The sequence below is a fragment of the Euleptes europaea genome, chromosome 6, assembly GCF_029931775.1.
Source record: "Euleptes europaea isolate rEulEur1 chromosome 6, rEulEur1.hap1, whole genome shotgun sequence".
Taxonomy (NCBI): Eukaryota; Metazoa; Chordata; class Lepidosauria; order Squamata; family Sphaerodactylidae; genus Euleptes; species Euleptes europaea.
The window spans coordinates 59,567,100-59,588,307 of NC_079317.1; the positions used below are offsets into that span (position 1 = coordinate 59,567,100).

Sequence of the window (21,208 nt, forward strand, 5' to 3'; positions counted from 1 at the left end):
AGTAGAAAGAAACAACAATTAGCGGCAGGAAGGAAATGTGATTGCAGTTCACCATTTCTAACTACAGAGTATAGTTGTACACTCAGAAATGGAGACATCTCAAACGCTACAGATGCTGAATGACACCAAGACACTCTGAAAATAAAACACCAAAGCGGGGAAACAAACATGGCTGAAAATCACTTAGAACTCAGGACAGCACAGACAGAAGGATACATCTACTACCCTTCCTCCCATGTGCACCAATTCACTCTAGGAAGCAAAAAGAAGAACACATGAAACATGAAGCTGCCTTATACTGAATAGGACCCTTGGTCCATCAAAGTCAGTATTGTCTACTCAGACCAGCAGCGACTCTCCAGGATCTAAGGCAGAGGTCTTTCACATCACCTACTTGCCTAGTCCCTTTAACTGGAGATGCTGGGGATTGATCCTGGGACCTTCTGCATGCCAAGCAGATGCTCTACCACTGAGCCACAGCTTTCCATTAACCAGGATGGTAACAGTTATATGTAATGCTGAACTCAGCAGGAGCAGGTGCCTCTATCCAGGCTTGGCATTACATGTAACTGTTGCTAACCCTTGTAAAAAAGAATCCAGTGTAACTTCTAATCCAGGTTTAACCAAGGATCTCTAAACAATATACCCAGGTTGGTTTTAACTAGTGCTAGCAATAGCTGTGCAAGCCAGGGGAGATAGAACGAAGGGAATCTTCGTGTCCCATATTTGGTATGGAGGTGGCAAGTTACACTTTGAGCTAGGATTAGCAGGACCTGAGACTCCTGAAAGAGAAAGCGTAGTTACTAATTTCAGCTAGAAGACTGGGCAGACCCACAAAGAGCTTGACTGGCATTTTCTTCTGTAATTTAGAGAAGCTGCTGAGCATAACCTTGGTGGTAGCTGACAGGCCAGCCTGACATTTCTCAAACCCTGACTGAACAGCTGGAACGATGGGGACTACAGAGACCAGGTACGTTTATGGGTTTACCACCCTGACAATGGTATCTTGAATAAACTTACAACAAAATTAAAGAAAAGTATATAAAGTTCACATGGGCATTTCTCCTAATATGGCCACTTCTCATCTGATTTCTAAATTGCTGTGATAACAAAAGGACAGGCCTTGGAATTAAATATTGATCAATACGAATACCAGCACACTGAATGCACCATTAAGTTGCTGACTGGCAGCAAGACAGAAAATCTGAATCCATTCTAGATAAACCTACTTTCCTAACGCTTTTCAGAATAATCACAGAATCAACAACAGACAGCCATGAGGTAATTTCATAATTTCTTTTAGACTCTGGTAAATATTTTAAGTTTAAATCAGGATTTGTTCAGAAATGTTGAATGTGCACCCATTTTTTAAAGTAGGTTTTAAAAGACACCATTTTTTAAAAAAGTTAGGAACAGTTATCAATATGGATGTAGGCAGTAGAGAGACAAGGAATACTATCATTGTAAGCTCAGTCCACATAAACATGAGGTTGGTATCCTGATGGACGTTTCTTATAAAGGGCAAATACAATCTGAGCATCCTGTGAGTCACAAGACAGAAGAAGGGTAATACAAAGGGGGAAATGAGGGAGACAAACTTTTTCCATGAATCATTGCTCTGTAGGGGAGTGTGGCGTGTGCACACATACAGCATCTATTTGTGACAGAGTGAGGAGCTCTAACTTATTCCCTTTCTCCTTGGGTAAAATAGACTCCTAATCAGGTGCCAATGTGGTATAGTGGTCAGAGTGTTGGACAAAAACTGGCGAGATCCAAGTTCAAATCTCACTCAGCTATGAACCTCACTGAATGACTGAGAGCCTGTCCCTCCCTCTCAGCCTCAATTACTTCACAGTGCTATTATGAGGATAAAATAGAGAAGGGAAGAATTATGTATGATGATGACCTGTGCTCCTTGGAGGACAGGCAGGAAAATTTAGATAGATTTTAGACAAGCTAGAAGAACAGCTACAAGAGCAATCATAGCTACAGTCCTACGCACACTTACGTAGGAGTAAGTACTAGGACTGCATAGGACTAGGTTGTTAAGAGTGATGCCTTGGGACAAGTACTAACCTATCAGTCTTTGCATAGATTGTTACGATATAAGAGGGTGCCAGCGTTTTGTTAGTCAGATTACTTTTCAGTGCTTCTAGGAACAGGAGATCTCAGCTTACAAAGAAGACCTGTCAGGAGTCAGTAACACAAATTCCCAGTGGAAGCTTCTAGCTGAAAGAATCATTGCACAGCCAGGTTGGTGACAGCAGGGGCTTCATACCTGTCACATAGTTTGCTTCAGCCAGCCAGCATGTGAGAGATAACCCCGTCATCTCTTCACTGGAGCAGGGGCAGCACAGGGGCCTTGGGGAAGAAACAGTGGGGGAAGTGCATAAAAATCACAAACACAAGAAGATGAATGAAAGGAAGACAAAATGTGAACATGTGCTTTGGGGCAACAGAATACAGATCTGATGTTAGAGAAGCTCCCCGCATTCTGCGAACCGGAAGAAAAACTCAAAATAATACTTCCTGTCCTTTTGAACAGGCCTGATGATGACACACACAAAAACCCAAACCAGACTCTCTAGCCTTGGGGCTTTGTTGTCTGGTGGCTCAATCGGAGAGCGGAAGATTCTGCAGTCACCTCAATTATTACTTTTACTGAAATGACCCTCTCCTACCCCAGCCCCCAACTTTCTATAAAACAATCCAGAGAAAATTAAGAAATCCCACAATGTACTATAAGATCCCTGAGCTGCACCCTCACTGAGTGTGTAAAGTGCCGTCAAGTCGCAGCCGACTTATGGCGACCCCTTTTGGGGTTTTCATGGCAAGAGACTAACAAAGGTGGTTTGCCAGTGCCTTCCTCTGCACAGCAACCCTGGTATTCCTTGGTGGTCTCCCATTCAAATATTAACCAGGGCTGACCCTGCTTAGCTTCCGAGATCTGACGAGATCAGGCTAGCCTGGGCCATCCAGGTTACCCTCATTACCAGACTTTAAATTTCCTCAACAAATCCAGATGAGGAACAGCACATATGAAGAAATATTTTCTGTCAAAAGTTGCAGAAACTGGGCTCAGAAAAGAAATGTTCTTCAGTCCTATCCTCATAACGATGCCAATCAAAATCAGACCAGAACTGGTTACTTGGCTTTGGCAAAGAAGGTTTTTTTTCTAGTGTTTTACTAGAATAACTACTTTTATCCTGTTTGCCTGGCCAGAATACAGCCTCTTTCTCCTTCAACGTTAAAATGTGGCTCCCAGAAAAAAGAGAGAGACCTTTCGTATTAGCGACCCAAATCAAAAAAATATTGTCACAATTCTGATTTAATGTGGTCCATTTTTCCAGTGCAGAAATTATACTGCACTGTACATAGTAACAGCCTTTGCTCTCCAGTATAGGATCAGGAAAGAATAAGGCTATAATGATTCATCTAGAACGTTTATATCCTGCACTTGCAATTTCTGCTCTCAAGGCAGCTTACAGAAATCAGATAAAGATTGTATACGCATATACTACCATGAATAAGACCGAAAAAAGAAAAGAAAAAGAAAATGCAGCATAAAAGCAATATTAAAAGCATTAGACTATTTTTTGTATGGTATTTATAGTCTGCCTGTCTCACTTGGACTCAAGGTGGACTACACAGAGTGAGTCAATACAATCAACAGGAAGGGTTATTCAGTAAACAGTACAATAGGATTAAGGTTGTAGAACCAATCAGAAATCTAGAAACAGAATTGAAGCAAAGCATAAGTCTTCAAATGACACATTAAATGATACAAAAATTACATAGTAGGATCCTAGTTTTAATAAGCTAAGCACAGTAATTTATGCAAGTAACTTTGTAAAACATTTAGTACAGTGCAACTCTATAGCTTCCATAGAAAAGCTCTGAAATAATTCAGTTTTGCATAGTTTGTAGAAAGCCAGGAGAGTGGAAGCCTTCCTGACCTCCTCAGGCAGGCCATTCTATAAGGTGGGGGCCACAATGGAGAAGGCACATATATGGGCAGTTGTTGATTTTGCCCATTTGCAGGTTGGCACCTGCAGAAGACTTTGTTCAGATGAGTGAAACTGTCGTGGCAGTACATAGGGGGAGAGTTAGACTCGCAAATATGATGGTCAGACAATACTTTAAATTGAGCCCGCTAACTGATGGGCAGCCAGTGTAGTGATTGTAGAATGGGAGCGATATGCATGTTCCAGCTAGCTCCCAATAATGGCACCAACTAGAGTTTCTGAATTGATTTTGAGGGGAAATCAATGTACAGTGCATTACAGTAGTCTAGCCTGGATGTCACCATGGCATGGATCCAGATGACCAAATCAATCGTATCAAGGTAAGGGGCCATCTTATGGGATAGGCTGAGTCAGGAGAAAGTCTTTCTTAGAGCATTAACTTGCTTCTCCAGCAGTGGCACTGGGTCCGGTATAACCCCAAGGCTCTTAACCAAATCAGCAATGGTCAGCTGAACTCCATCAAAAGTGGAGAATTCAACGTCCTTCAAGATCTCTGCCTTCCCAACCAACAGGGTTTAGTTTCAGTTTTTTTGCTCTTAGTCAATTTACCAAAGCAGCCAAGCATTGATTTAGGACCTCTACCGCATCACCAGGAGACTTGGATAAGGATATATAGAGCTGGGTATCATCAACATATTGATGACAACCAACCCCAAAACTACAAATGATTTGTCCTAAAGGCTTTACATAGAGATTGAAAAGCATAGGGGATAGAATTGTGCCCTGTGGAACACCACAGGTTAGGTCCCACACTGATGATAGCTGGTTTCCAAGAGCAACCCTTTGAGTCCAATCCGTAAGGAATAATTTGAACCACTTCAGCACGCATCCTGATACCTACTTCTGCCTCCAACTATCTCCAATAAGAGCAACAAAGAGGCATGACCTTTGTCTACACTCAGACAGAGGTCATCAACTAAAGCTAGCAGAGCTGTCTCTGTCCCATAGCCGGGCCTGAAGCTAGACTGAAAAGGGTCTAGACCAGATGATTATACAAGAAGACCTGGAGTTGGTCTGCTACTGCTCTCTCAATCACACTGCCCAGAAAGGGCAGGTTAGAGACTGGGCGATAATTGGCCATAACAATTGGCCACATAAGGTCCCCACCACCTTCACCTCATCTAGCATCTCTTGCCTGTTGGTCAGTAATAAGTCAAGAATGGCTGAGCCCCTCGTAGCTATCTCCCCCATTTCATGGAGGACGTTGTCAGCCATGCAGGTGAGGAACTTGCATGACTGTGGTTGCTTTGCAGAGTTTGTCTGTAAGGATAGTTTTTAAAGTAGCAGACGAATAACCGCCTCTTTGAGTGACCAACGAAAAGTGCCCTGAGTTAGTGACTGATCTATATTAGATACTCAGGATTTGTTGATGTGGTGCTTACATGATTTTAGCACCCAGGATGGGCAAGGTACAGAGTACAAGTGGTGGCCTTCACCAATCCCAGGATCTTACTGACATCCATCACAGAAACTGGGTCAAAATGATCCATAAATAGACCAGGTAATGTATTAGGCCTTGCTTCTGGCATGCCCGTGTTACAACTGATATCCAGATCAAGGTGTATTCTCAATATTTCAACAACAAAAAATTGGGGACAAGTATCACAGCTAATTGTCTCTCCATGAGACAATAAAGGCTCAGATTTTGGCATCATCAGTTGCTGAGCTACCTTGATCAATCGGTATGGTTGTGAACTAGCTGATGCGATAGTAGCAGAGTAGTAACATTTCTTTGCCGCCATCACTGCTGCTTCATAGGTCTTCCAATGGGCTCTACAGCATAAACTATCAGATCTGGAACAAGTTCATCACCAGTGTATTTCTTGACATCTCCTGGCCCTCTTCAGGTCACCAAGTTCCATGGTATACCAGGGGGCTGGTTTATGCCTCAGGGGTGAGAATGGTCTGAGAGGGGCTACCTTGTCAATAGTTTCAAGGAGCTTCATGTTCTACACTCCCACTGCAGCTTCAAAAAGTATAAAAATTTAGATTACTCAAAAAAAGGAACAAGTTGTAAGAAGAAAGAGATTATGGAAGACTTTAAAAAGTCAAACAGTGTGGGGATTTTTTAAAAAATTGCCTGGTGTGTAAAACTCAATAGTAGTATGCAAATATTTGTGGGAAAGGAGCTCCACAATTGAGGTGCCACATCTGAGAAGGCCCTGTTTCTGGTGCTTACCCATCTAACCTCTACTAGTGAGGGCACACAGAAGTCCTCACAAGCAATCTCAGCTTATAGGCAGGCTCATGCAGGGGTAGCTGGTCCTTGAAGTATCTATAAAGCCTTTAATGCCTTAGAACTTGACTTTTTCCCAGCAGCAAATTAGTAGCTAGTGTAAACTGGTATATATTTGCTGTTCCCTACTCCAGCAAGTAAGTAATTTTGAGGCTGCACTTCATGTATTTCAAGTTTCCAAATACTTTTCAAAGTCACAATAGTAATCTACCTTGAATGTGATCAAAGCATGTAGCCAGATCATTATTATCTTTTGTTTGTGCAAGTGTGTGAGAACAACACTCTTGTTTGATATGTTTCAGCTTTTGTATAATAATACTTCCATGAAAAACATTTAAAGAATATAAGCAAAAGGGGGGGAAAGCTATAAAGATGGAGATAAAGACAGCTGAGTTGACAAGTAACTAGGCTGGTAAAAGACAACAGATGATAGCTCGGCCTTTAACTGAAATACAACGTGCTCAGACAATGCTCTTTAAAAAATTGTCTTTTCTTTACAATGCTAACGATTGGGGTGGCTGGTTTAGATTTGTGAAACTAAGCAGGGGTTGATGAGTTAAGCCACTTCTCCCCAATCCTGTGTGGTCTCAATCCAAATTAGGGCTGCTCTTACGCACAGTTTGTCTTTTTTTAAAAAAAAATTACATTATTTATAGTATGCCTTTCTCACCTAGACTCAAGGCGGATTACACATTTTATAAACAAATGGAGATCTGCCATCTTTATCTTGTCTGTCTGTTCCCTGAGACACCTACTCAGGGACTGCGAACTCCCTGAGATGCCTACTCAGGGACTGGGGAGGGGCAGTGGCTCAGTGGTAGAGCATCTGCTTGGCATGCAGAAGGTCCCAGGTTCATTCCCCGGCATCTCTACTTAAAGCAGGGGTAGGGAACGTCAGGCCCGGGGGCCGTTTAAGGCCCCCGAAATCATTTGGTCTGGCCCTTTGTGGGTCCTGGCAGATCTCTAGCTCAGAAGGATCTAAGACTGGTGATCCGCCCCCTCCCACGGACAGGAATAGCCTCTATTCAAGGCAGATGTGAGTTTGTTTTGCAGAGAAAAGGAATCTTTTCCCCCCCTTGCAGAAGAGTCGTTAGCTATGGAGCTGCTAGGACGATCCAAGAAACTGGGTTAACCCTTTCCCACCCAGGCCATGGAGAAACGTATTCCCTCTGTACTACAAGAGGGCTGGGGGCGGAAGTGGTGACAATGGAGGGGTTAAAGGAGGCAGGGTCAGAATGCGTGGGGTCGAGTTCTTAGCCAGTGTGTCCTCATTTCATCCTTGCAGGCAGAGGTAGGAGGAGCCAGCTACAGAATCTGGCCCCGACCATGCAGAACAGGAACAACTCCGGAGTGCTGCTGGACGGCTATGCCTGGCTCGTGCAACAGACCATCCTGTGCCACCAAGTGGGTGAGTGCGCCACCGGTTGGATGCCTGCCTGCCCGTGCGGGGGGAGGGGTCATCTGGGTCATTTGTCTGCTTGGGGCTTGGTCGGCTAATTTTAAAGTTGATAATTTTGTATGGCCCGCGAATGATGTTATAAATATCCAAATGGCCCTTGGGGGGAAAAAGGTTCCCCACCCCTGAGTTAAAGGGACTAGGCAAGTAGGTGATGGGAAAAACCTGTGCCTGAGACCCTGGAGAGCCGCTGCCTGAGCAAACAACACTGACTTTGATGGACCAAGGGTCTGATTCAGCATAAGGCAGCTTCATGTGTTCATGTCTACTCATTTATTTTATTAAAATATCTATATTCTCACTTTCCTCCTGGCTCAAGGTGGCTGGCTCTGTTTGCCAGAATTTCCAGTTTCAGTTCCCGGATGTACTGCCTCACAGATGGCACCTTCCAGGAGTGTCTCTTGCTCTGTTGTCATCTCGCCTTGAAAGGATGATGCCCAAAAGGGACCTCTTATCAATTACCATAGTTTAAGGTAACTGAAAATATTGAAATAAGGAAGTAAATCTTTTATACTGTGCTTTAGGTACTTCCCACTCTACTCGCCTGTCCATACTTCCCTCACGATAGTGGCACATACAGCTATAGCTCCCAAAAGGAAAATCATACTAACAGCACCTGAAAATGGCCATCCTCTCTTGCACAAGCTTGTAGAGTCTCCAGCAAGTATTCGGCTTGAACAGAAACCCCTTCTGGAATTTCATATCCTCTCTTCAGGAGTGTTAGAGAAATGTGATCCCAGTTTCAGAAAGTCTTAATGTATAGAAGATGAGCTCTGACGGTCATTTACTCATATTCTATTGTGCCTTCGTGTTTACAGAAACAATCACAGGTTTTCAAAAATATTGTCCTTCAGTGTTACTCCTCTGAAGATGCCTGCCACAGCTGCTGGCGAAACATCAGGAAAGATGTTTCGCCACGGTTACACAGCCCGGATAACCTACAAGAACCAATCACAGGTTTGTTTGACCAGAGTACCAAAGGCTCATCAGATCAAAAAGTGGAAATGAAAGCTGGGAAGAAGGTGGGGTAGAGGGCTAGAAAACTTTAAAAATGTAATAAAACTAGAGAGCGCACTTCCGCTATTACCAAGATCCTCATGATCAGAACTGTAAGGTGCAAGTGTCAATTCAGATAGGTAATGTAATTCAAATAGCAGACAGCCTGACTGAAGCTCAAGCTACACACTATAGGAAGTTCAGAGATTCTTCCCTTCGTCATTTTTTTAATCCAACTGCAGCCCTGGCCAGATTACAAATTGGAACAGAGGAAGGACAGATGGGGAGAGACTGTTTAACCCTTTCCACTCTATTTCTTTCTCCGTTCAAAATAAAACTTCAGAAGCTTTGGCTTATGTGCATTTCCCCCCTATACATTTCACCTCACAGTTGGGGGGAAAAAACACAACTTGGTGAAAGCAATTTTGAATTAAAAAAAAAACCACTGGAAGAGAAAGAGTTAATCAGCCTCTCTCCACCTTCCTTTCTCCGGCTTCGATACAGTCTGTGCAACACTACTTTTAGTTTGAAGAAAGAATCACGCAACCCTGGAGAACATCTCACTTGAGCCTTGCGCACACAAGTCATTTAGAGGATTCTCTCTTCCTGTGTGAGCTTAGAAAGCAGATTTGGCTGGGAAGTAATAAGGAATGTAAAGAATTCCAGCAATGCTCATTACACAAACAGCCACCTGTGCCACACACAGCATGGCATTCCTCTGCTCAGTTGTTCTCAAAAGCTGTGGCCTTCCTTATCCCTACTGACCTGACAACAGCTCCCTGATCTTGCAGCTCTCCACTATACCAATGCACGAGGCTTGAGCAGTCAAAGACTTGCTCGAGACGCTCTATTTTTAACTAGTTCATTGGGTTCTTGACACTGCCTATCTTGTCTACAGGAAGGTTCGAAGAGGCAACACAAAATGCCTACCCAGCTATTAAAATCTACTTTGTTAGGGATATCTGCCATTTAAAAACACTAAAGCCAAAATCTTCCAGGTTCTAACAAGAGTACACAGGTAATACGTGTGACATGCAGCCAAAGAGCCTAACAGCGCCATCTCAAGCATTTTAGGATGGTGCTATAAGCAACTCATACTTGAAATAAACCCCATGATTCAGTTCCACTGATAGTATTATAAATAATAGGTTATCCGTAAGGGCGGTTGTGTGTGTGTGTGTGATTTTTTTGGGTGTGTGTGATTTTTTGGGGCTGATTTCCCCTTTCCCTTTGCAGATCCACATGCCATACACAGCAACTGACCACAGGGTCCCCTGAACATTGTGGGCAATGTTTGGAGGGATCCAGGAAGAAGGAGGTGGAAAAATTACATGCCTTGAACAGAACATTAAATTCAAATCATCAGCCTCTTCTTCTTCTTCTTTTTTTTACAACCTATTATTCTCAAAAAAACAGTAAGATAAAATGGAAGTCCACCAGAAAGAGCATAATGATAAGCCTTAGAGCACTGGTTCCCAACCAGGGGTCCGTGGACCCCCAGGGGTCCGCGAGAACTAAATTAAGGTCCGCGAAACAAAGTTATAAACCCATAATAAATTAATATTTTCAATTAAAAGTTCTCTATTATAAAATATATATATTCAAATATTATTCTAAGTTTAATGTTTAACTAACAGTTATGATTAAAGTTTATTTTCAAATTCTCAGAATTTTTATTTTGAACCATGGGGTCCCTGCACCTAGTGGTCCTAGTGGTCCCTGGTCAAAAAAAGGTTGGGAACCACTACCTTAGAGGAACACAGCACCACACAGAACATTAAGGGTGCATTCCTGGGTGGGGGGAAAGCTCCTTAGGAACTAGCGTGACCCCATGCTGGCACAAGGGCCCACTTATCCCATGATAAGGGGCACTTATGCGGCGCCTGGGCGGTGCAAAGCTGCACCAGCCTCACCCGCCAGTGCCGCCACTTTGGGAACTAAATTCTGGAAGAGGCAGCGTATGCCAGCATGGGGGATGTTCCCAGGGGCAGAACTGCCTTCAGAAAGCTCCCTTGCCTCTTTCAGCCTGGGATCGCCCCTCGGAGCAGAGGCGTGGCTATGCCATCTTTTCGGGTGGTGTAGCCCTGCTAAAGGCATTGGGGCTTTTTTGCCCTTTTTCTATGTTTTAATTTTTTTTAATAGGTTTTTCTTCTCCACAGTGGCCGGGAAGCCTCTTTGGTGGTGTCGTGGCTGTGCCATCCCCCACCCCCCCCAAATCGGCTGCCCGTCTTCTTACCTAAGAACCTTACACTTACCAAAATAGTTATTTTTTAACACAGTAGTCTAAAATAGCTCCTTATACTTAATTCTTTATATGGTCTTGTCAAGAGAGAGAGAAACCTGGAAATCTGGTCACTATAAACTGGCAGGCACCTAAGGCAAAAAATGTTCACACATTCCCCGTCCTGAACTTTTTTGGTTTAGGATTTTGTTCCATGCTGTCATACTTAAAATAGATGCACAAGAAAATATAGTATATCTTTAAACATATACTACAATAACTCTAGTATTTAAATGGCTACAAGCAGGAACAGACTGGGAAGTTTAAACTATGCTTGAAGGAAAGCATCAGAGTGGTTCTATATATGAAAGCCAGCTGGTGTAGTGGTTAAGAGCGGCTGGAGAACCGGGTTGGCTTCCCAACTCCTCCACATGAAGCCTGCTGGGTGACCATGGGACAGTCACAGTTCTCTCAGAACTTTCTCAGCCCCACCTATCTCACAACGTGTCTGTTGTGACGAGGGGAAGGGAAGGCAATTGTAAGCCGCTTTGAGATTCCTTATGGTAGAGAAAAAGCAGGATATAAAAATCAACTTCTGAACAGACTGAAGGGCAGAGCCTAGCACAGAAAGCTTACCTGTGATTAAGCTTCACTGAATATAAGGGAACTTACGTCTGAGTAAACCTACATAGGATTATGATGTGACTCAGTAACTGCTCAGGAATTTCTCCCTCTGATCATGATTACACAGAAGCAATGTGCAATGGGCTTACTTCAAAGCCTACATACTACCGCCATCTCTTCTTTGTCTACAGGCCAGAACACAGTGCTCGAGGGGACAGAAGATAGAGGAAAGGATGGAAGGTGTGCTGTATGCTTCCTGCAAGGATGCCTCAGAGCACTGCAGGTGTGATAACGAATGAATGACGACAGAGCAGGCAGAGGACATGGTCTCCTCATCACCCACCCTGCGGGTGCTCCAAAACATCCTTGAGACAAACAGCTGGCCCCCTCTGCCTCCTTTTTTCTCCTGCATTCTGCTCTCTGCATGGAGCCCAGATCCTGCTGCCGATCAAGGGAAGAAAGGGATGGAGAAGATGAGCATGTCCTGCTCTGTGCCGCTGTGCATCCATGATGGTATCATGTGCCATGAAAGAAGCAGTCAGCAAAGCTTCTGCCCTTTCCCCTCCCGTCCTTCACTTCTCACCCAGCAGCAAGGTCTAGGCTGTACACGGGGAATGGCCTAGGACTTTCCCTATCACCCCTACCAGCCACCCACCTCTAGGTCTACGTGAGGACAGCCCAGTCGGTGCACTTCGGCTGTGTTTTCTCCCACCCCCTTTGACACAGCAAGCAGCCATCATTTCCTCTCCCCTTAAGCAGCATCCTAATATTTCAGATGTTTTTGATAAATTAACTTCCAAGCAGAGGGCAAAAGACACTCAAAGCATTTCTTTTTGGAGGAAAACAAATACAGGGGGATATCTGACTGTGACTTCACAAAACCATGACGCTTTCTCTCAGATGTTATGACTGCTAATAAGTCCCCTTTCATAAAGAAGAAACCTCATTACACAAGTAGTACTAGTCTTCACCTGTCTCCTTACTGGGGGGATACCCAGTGGGTATGTGCCTGGTGGGGGCTGCTATTCCCCTGGTCCTGGGTGGAGGGAGATATGATGGCAGGATGCAGACCCACCATTCTAGGAGAAAGAGACATAGCTACTGGTTGGCCATCCTTCCTTCAAGTCTGCCTCCCAGACAACAGAGACCTGGTTGCACCGAGGCTGGGCCCCTTGGCCTTCAGATCCTGCTGCTGAATGCCAGGTCAGTAAATGGAAAAACTACAGCCATTCAGAATATAATCCTGTATGGAAAGGATGATCTGGCATGTATTAGAGACCTTGTTTGATGAGGCTGAAGGTATAAATCTGACACAGCAGTGTCCTCCTAGGTCAGGGGGACCAGGAAGTGAGGTCACAGTGGTCTATCGGTTTTGGGTGTGTGTTCCTGAAGGTGGGTGACCAGGACAGTGTAGGGAGTCTGCTGGTACACCGTCCACCCTGCTGCCCAGCCGTCCCCCTTCCTGAGCTAGCTGAACTAGTCTCGGGCACGCCGGCTGAGACCCCAAGACTAGTAGTCCTAGGCGACTTAACATCCATGCCGAGAGGTCAAGCTGTCAAGAGTGGCTCAGGACTTTGTGGCCTCCATGACGACCATGGGCCTGTCCCAATTAATTACTAGCCCCAAATTAATTACTAGCCCCACACAAACCCTGGATCTGGTCTATTATACTGATGGGGAGGGTAATCTGCAGGTGGGGGAGTTAAACCTTACTACCTTGTCATTACCTGACAGACTTTAGACTTACTGCTTCCTCCGCAGGGGTGGTGCACCCCATTAAGGTCGTCCATGCCAGGCACCTGATGCATCCTGAGGGTTTCTTATCGGCGCTTGGGGATTTTCCCACCTTGGCTGCTGACGATTCTGTCAAGGTCCTTACCACACTCGGGAACAAGGAAATGGCCCAGGCTGTTGAAACAATCACCCCCTCCCCGCAGACAGAGACAACCAGACTCCTTGGTTTACCAGGGACCTAATGGCAATGAAACAGGAGGGACGACAGCTAGACCTCCAGCAGTGGAAAAGTCAGAGCGAGACTGATCAAATGTGAAACAGGGTCCATACGAGAGCCCACTCTGTGGCGGTGATAACAGTGAAAAGGCAATATTTCTCCACCATCACTGTATCATCCAGCTGAGCTGTTTCATGTTGGCCAGAGGCTTTTACATCACAGCCCCAGGGAACTGGATTCTGACCACACAACAGCCCACTGTGATCAATCTGCTACTTACTTTGCAGCCAAAATCGCCCAGATCTGCCTGGGTTAGATGTTAGGGTGGATGCACGTTCAGATGATGTACCTTTGGCACCTGCTTGACTGATTTATATGGATACTTTTCAGCTTGTGGAGTCTAAGAATGTGGACAAGATCCTTGGAGAGGTGAGACCTACCACGTGTGCTCATGAACCTTGGCATTCCTGGCTGATAAAAGCTGCCAGAGGGGGGCTGGCTGAGTAGGTAAGGGGAGTAGTAAATGGTTCCTAAAGGCAGGGGTTATAGCACCCATGCTCAAGAAGGCAATGATCAGAAAAATGATCTGAAAAAATCTCTCCCTAAGCTCTACTATGTTGGAGAACTTCCAGCCAGTCTCCAATCTTCCATTCTTGGGCAAGGTGCTAGAAAGGGTAGTTACTTCTCGGCTCCAGGAGCTCTTGGAAGAGACTGATTTTCTGGACTCACTTCAATCCGGCTTTAGGCCAGGGTTTGGTCATCTAGGTTGATGACCTCTATTAAGAACTAGATGGGGGAATATGACCCTGCTAGTTCTGCTGGACCTTTCAGCGGCCCTCGATATTATCAACCATAGCATCCCACAGAGCTACCTTGTAGCACTGGGACCTAGAGGCACTGTGTTATGGTGGTTCAAATCCTATTTGGGGGGGTTGGTCCAGAAAGTAGTGTTGGGGGATTCCTGCTCTGCCCCATGGCCAGTGGGGTTCTGCAGGGTTCCATCTATATGAAACTACTGGGAGAGATCTATCAGGAGATATGGCCTGCACTGTTATCAATGTGTGGCTGATACCCAGCTCTACTTTTATTATCTGCCTAATTCCAAGGATGCTTTGATGTCCTGAACTGGTGCTTGGAGTCAGTGATGGGCTGGATGAGGGTGAATAAACTGAAACTTAATCTTGACAAGACAGAGGTTCTCTCGGTTAATAGAAAGGCAGACTAAGGACCTGAGATCTCTCTTGTCTTGGATGGGGTTATACTTCTGTTGACAAGCCAAGTTTGCAACATGGGAGTAACCTTATAAAACCATTTGGCTGCTGTGGTCCAGAGTGCTTTTACCCAGCTTCTGCTGATGCTTCAGCTGTGTATGTTCCTGGTTCAGTCAGATCTAGCCATAGTGACCCAAGCCATAGTTACATCTAAACTGGACTATTGCAATGCGCTCTACTTGGAGCTACCCTTGAAAAGTGTTTGGAGGCCACAGCTAGTGCAGAATGTTGTAGCTAGACTGCTGGTCAGAGCCAGCTATTAGGAGGATGTGATCCCGATATAACAGCAATTACACTGGCTACTGATCCACTCCTGAACCCCATTCAAGGTGCTGGTTTTGACCTTTAAAGCCCTACATGGTTTGGGACCAGGTTATCTGAAGAACCATCTTCTCCCATATGATCCTGCCTGGGAATAAAGATCACAGGGAGCAGCCCTCCTGACTGTACCACTAATCAAAGAAGCTCGTTTGATGGGTACATGAGAGAGGGCCTTTTCAGTGGCAGCCCCACAATTACAGAACAACATCCCCAGGGAGGTGCACCCAACCCCTCACTTTCAACCTTTGGAAGGCAGCTGAAGACTATTCTATTTAGGACAGCATTTGGTTACACTGACAGTTTAATAATAGCTGCACATACAAAAGTTCAAGCATACTTTTTTTTCTCAATATGATTTGATAACCAGGATGCAAAGGAGAAAAGGAGGGTACTTACACATAATGACAGCTGATGTGAAGATGTTTACAAAAGGCAAGCTCAATCTACTGGCCAAAATACTTCATTACAATCATGGGAGTTAACTTCATTGGCATACTCTTGCATTGTAGAAAACAAAATGATTGAAGCCTAGTTAACTGGAAGTACAGACACAACCATATCACAGATCACTGAGTATACCTATCAGTGAATTCATGGCAACATAAACCCTAAAGCCATACTATGCAAGTTTTGGTGTACATTTTTTCTTTACAAGCCATATAGGAAAAACTCTGTGTGAGAAGCAAGCCTCAAACTTTTATTTGTCCATCAAGTAATCAACTTTTTATTGTTTATTTAGTATATTTTTATCCCACTCTTCCTCCAAAAAGTTCAGGCTAAGAACATAAGAACCATAAGAAAGACCATGCTGGATCAGACCTAGGTCCATTAAGTCCAGCAGTCTGCTCACACAGTTGAGTCACATCCAGCTGATTCAAATGCAGTCTCTAGCGAGGAGGAGCATTTGCAATTTAAATGCTTACAGCCCGTGCCTCTCACACTCAAGCTCCACCCAGCACCAATCAAAAAACACTCCTTAGAAGGCTACAATTGGGCTACAATCACTCACTCTCCCAGCTACCTGTTAATTAATGCTCCCCAGCAGTTGTAGGAAAGGCAAAAACCAGCACTCACCTCCCCTTGCCAGCACCTCTGTCTCCCAGCCCAGCTGATTCATAGGTTCTTCCATTTTACCCTCACAACAACCCTGTGAGGCAGATTAGGCTGAGTGACTGGCCCAACATCACCCAGTAAGATTTATGGCTCAGTGAGAATTTGAATCTGGGTCTTTGAGATACTATTCCAACCAGCACTCTAACGACTATATCACACAGGTTCTGTTGCTTAGCCCTTTGGAGTTTCCCAGCTCCGCTAATGTTCTTCCACTTCTAAGATGCTGTGCATGCTTATGCCCTATAATTATAAGAACATAAGAAAGGCCCTGCTGGATCAGACCAAGGCCCATCAAGTCCAGCAGTCTGTTCACACAGTAGCCAACCAGGTGCCCCTAGGAAGCCACAAACAAAAAGAATGCAGCAGCACCATCCTGCCTGTGTTCCACCGCAACCAATATAATAGGCATGCTCCTCTGATACTAGAGAGAACAGGCCTGTAGCATGACTAGTATCCATTCTAACTAAAGCCATGAATACTCCTTTCCTCCATGAATTCTTGTACCTACATGTACAGTGACACAGGTTTTTGCAACATCTTCTCTGCAACTTTCCTGTTCCTTCGTCCAGCCTGGCTACTGATCTCATCTTCCATGCCAGCATCTGTTCTCAATCAGATGCCAGACCAGATATTTTTAGAAATGAAGTATTAGAAGGATTGCTACATGTCAATGTTTTCACATCTGCATTCAAAGAAACATAGCATATGTTGGCAGTGAAATGGGAACCAACTTGAAACTAATAATTATTAGACATCAAAGCTGGCAATGCTTCCTCACAGTAATAATTCTCACTAGTCCAAATTAAACTTTATTATTAATAAGTCCTTTGAAACTACCCTCTTCTGCCAAGTATTAACTGCGGAGCTAACCTCTTAGAATCATAAAATCATAGAGCTGGAAGGGACCACCAGGGTCCTCTAGTCCAACCCCCTGAACAATGCAGGAAATTCACAACTATCTCCCACACACACACACACACACACCCAGTGACCCCTACTCCATGCCCAGAAGATGGCAACAAAAACCCCTCCAGGAACCCTGGCCAATCTGGCTTGGAGGAAAATTGCTTCCTGACCCCAAAGTGGCATTATCCTGGGCATGTAAAAAAGGGCCACGAGAGCCAAGCACTGACACACCCTTCCCGCCTTCCCTCTCAAGATCTGCCTAAGTTCTTCTGCCAAGTATTAACTGCTGCCTGGACTGAACAATTCTTGTCAACAAGACAAGCAGAAGTTGGTTGCACAGATTTCTTAAGGATGGCAGTAGGCATAATCTAAGTTTCAGGCTTTATGTATGTTAAGCATGTAAGTAGTACAGGATAATTCAGAATTCATTGTCACAACACAATCAACATGTGCTCTATTCCTTCCTCTTTGTGTATTGCCTGCTTTCAAGATCTCCTTTTAGGCTGTCCCTACTGGCGGCATCCTGATGTACTTACTATTCAGTGAAGAATCTGGCAATACCATATTGACTAATATCCTCTCTGCTTTCCAGCAGCTGGCTCACTGCATCTTCCATATACGTGAGGACATATCTCTGCGCTGAAAACAAAGAGACAGGGAGAATATGAGACAACTGAAGCATCTGTGCTCATTGTAATCTGTTGTTCGTGGCTGGTACACAGTCCTTCTATTCACAGGGAAGGATTTCTATTCTGTAAATAGGCTTTTCTAAACTTGCCTCTTACCTCTTGTTTCCCAAGAAAACGAAACATCTGGGGCATTTGGCATGAACCTTAGTCACTGTGATGCTGGCCAAGACAGAGGACTCTTCCAGACCCTCCACCCTCCCCAGTGCTTTCAGGAAGTGTCCTACCACTAACCATCCGCAGCAATATCTCTGCAAGAAAAGGGGAAGAGCTAGTCCTTCCACTCAAGAATGGTCTTGCTGTTAGACTTGTCTAAACTGTAGGAGACACATACTAGAGCATGGGAAAAGTAAGCCCAGGGTCAACTGAAGATGCTCAGAGTTAATCAAACAAGAGTACAGAACACAGGAACACATGAAGCTGCCTTATACTGAATCAGACCCGTGTTCAATCAAAATCAGTATTGTCTACTCAGACCAGCAGCGGCTCTCCAGGGTCTCAGGCAGGGGTCTTTCACATCACCTACCTGCCTAGTCCCTTTGACTAGAGATGCGGGGATTGAACCTGGGACCTTCTGCATGCCAAGCAGATGCTCTACCACTGAGCCACAGCCCCTCCCCAGCCCCTCACACAGCTCTGTTCAGCAATCAGCATATAAGGAAGGGAAAGGAAGCAGCCCTAGTCATTGCAAAGTCTGTCGTAACAGCACATGCCCCATACTCAAAACTCCATCTTAGGAGAAGAAGAGTTGGTTTTTATAACCTGCTTTTTTCTACCGAAAGGAGTCTCAAAGCGGCTTACAATCACCTTCCCCCTCCCCCACCCCCCCACAACAGGAACCTTGTGAGATACGTGAGGCTGAGAGATTAGAGTGCGCCACTCTTAGCCACTACACCACGCTGGCTCCTTAACAGTTCCAGGGCAAGTAGCAACATTTCCTAAGAAAATAGTCCAAGGAAATATATTTGAAGTAGGAATGGCTGAAGTTATCTGTTCCTTGACAGCTCGGTACCAATTATACCCTCTCACTTCCTGCTTCTGAAGACCCATCAGAGTTCTGCAACCCCCTTTAATTGGTTAAGCAAACCTATTCCACCCATATTTGGTACCTCGAATAGAAAACCCTCTTTTATTTCAACATGGTTAACAAGTAGGAAGGAAGAGCAGGCAGATTCATAGAGAGGCCTGGGGAAGATTATTTGCTAGTGGGCATCATAATTAAAACTTCAGTTGAGTTCTGATTGCTATCAGGGATTTTTCCACTGTCTAGAACACGGCTTAGGACAATAGCAGAATGGGTAAAGCACTCCCTGGAAAATACCTTGCAGCTGATAGTAAGACAGCGAGCCAGAGGTTCAAAGATATTATCTGGCAATAAAAGATACAGGGCGTAGCTTTATTTAATTATTTTAATGCAAAGGAATAAATTTTAATTTATGTGAGTGATTAAAGAAAAATAACTCCACACACCTGTGTCGCCTCAGGGAAGAACAAGTCGTGCAACTCAGTCAGTCACACTCCCTAGTTAACAGCAGCCAGGTTGTTTTCATCCCTTTCCGCCCTCCCTTTTGCCTCCATGCCCAATTTTTGCACTCAGAGATCACGTCTCCCAGAAAAGATGTGAGCCAGTTACTCATTAAACCCAAATACAACAGGCCAGTCCTTTTCCCCCATTGCACCTGGCAGCATTTTCTAACATCGTGGACAAGGGGAGACACTTCTGATTCGGCCTGCTCCAATGCCCACAGCCCTGAGCTTCGAATACAGGATAATTGTTACACACACCATAAAGTCAAACATACACTTCATACTGAAGTGCCATGTAATCTGAACCCACAGGCATAGAACACATAATGTTTATCTTCTTTACTATATTCCACAACGTACAGTCTTAAAATCCTTATCATGATGCTACAACAATAGTTGCTTGCAGTGGCTGCTTCCGTTTGCTCTCACTGCCACTACAAATGCAGAGACATTCACATCGGCAACAGAGGCCCTGTTCAAGGATTTTCTCCATGCTTTCCTGCACACCCCTTCCACCACTGCTCCCACCTGCCATGGGCAGGTTTTTTGCAGGTTTTTTAAAAAAATCAGTAAGTATATGTGACGTCACCTCATGGGTCAGGAATGGCCCAGTGCTTGCACAGGGGGATATTGCTATAGAGTGACATGCCTACTACCGTCTTTTATAGCAGGCAAGAAATCCACTGGATGCAGGGAGGAAAAAGGGTGGGCATGAGAGGAAATGCAGAGGAAATGGGGCCAGATGGAGGTGAGAGGTAAGGGAATCCAGAACTACCCATCTACGCAGATCCCATTTGGGTACAATCTTCCTGGAAAGACTGTACCACTACAGGTCTGGAAAACCTTGCAGAGGAACCAGAAACCCCCCCCCCTCCAAAAAAGCTGCAGTTTGAGGGGGCAACAGCAACCATTGGAAGCAACCAATGTCACAGTATTTCTGTAAAATATCATATATCTCTAATGGCTAGTAGCTGAAAAAAACTGTTCACAGAATGTTTCCATCAATTAATTACCTTTAATATTTCATTACTACTCTCTATCAGCTCCTTGACAATTTTCCTTTCTGTTCTCCTTTTTTTTTCTTTTTTTCTTTTTTTTAACGAGTTAGTTTCCACATTTATTTGGGCAGATAGGGGATGAAGCAGCTACACAAACATTAGTGGTATGGAGCTGGTGAAAAGTGCCCACTGCAAAAAAATCCAATAGTTTTGCCATTTATAAGAAAAGAGCATCAAAAACAAAATGATTCTTTGGTCCCCAGGTCTGGGTTGGGGTTTTGAGACAGACTTGACCTGATCCATAAAATTGTGGCAGGCAATTCAAATAGGATACAGGGATCCATTAGGAACTGCAGGGGAGGGGAAATCCTCAGGCCACCTGAGGCCACAGATGATCTCTCTCTGCCCTTACCGTTCCCTCATTCCTGAGAAGATGTTTGTCTCTCCATTTCTGTCAATGTGGCAAGAAAAGGGAGTATAGTAACAGGCAGGCAGGGGGAGGTAAATCGGCATAGGCATCATCTTTTCAACTTCTTGTTAGCCATCACAGTCAAGTTTTTGTGTGGCCTTTTTGTGTTGCTATGACCACTCAAAACACCATCCAAACTCCACCATGTTTTTTCCACCATGCCTGTGCATGTAGACACTACTATTAACTTTGGGGAAGAGATTACTTACTTTTTAAAAACTCATTTTTTTTTCCCTACAAATCCTGGGGATTCTCCCAGGTTTGCAGAACCCGAAATTGTAGCTATGAGTGCAGACTGTTTGGATCTGCACAGTGGGCAGACCTTGGATTAGATCATTATAAGGATTAGATCATTGGGCAGCCAGTCCAAGGCACAAAGTAAATCGGAGGATTAACATATACGAACAT

General features: G+C 44.5%; 1 protein-coding gene across 2 annotated transcripts in view; it reads right to left on the reverse strand.

The window, feature by feature from the left end:
• CSTPP1 (centriolar satellite-associated tubulin polyglutamylase complex regulator 1) overlaps positions 1 to 21,208 on the reverse strand; it is a 137,591-nt gene that overhangs the window by 100,253 nt on the left and 16,130 nt on the right. For both annotated transcript variants that reach the window (XM_056851476.1, XM_056851475.1), the window contains exon 2: positions 17,657 to 17,759. In XM_056851476.1, coding sequence (XP_056707454.1) covers positions 17,657 to 17,684 — 28 coding nt within the window. In that variant the 5' untranslated portion in view covers positions 17,685 to 17,759. The remainder of the gene's footprint in view (positions 1 to 17,656; positions 17,760 to 21,208) is intronic.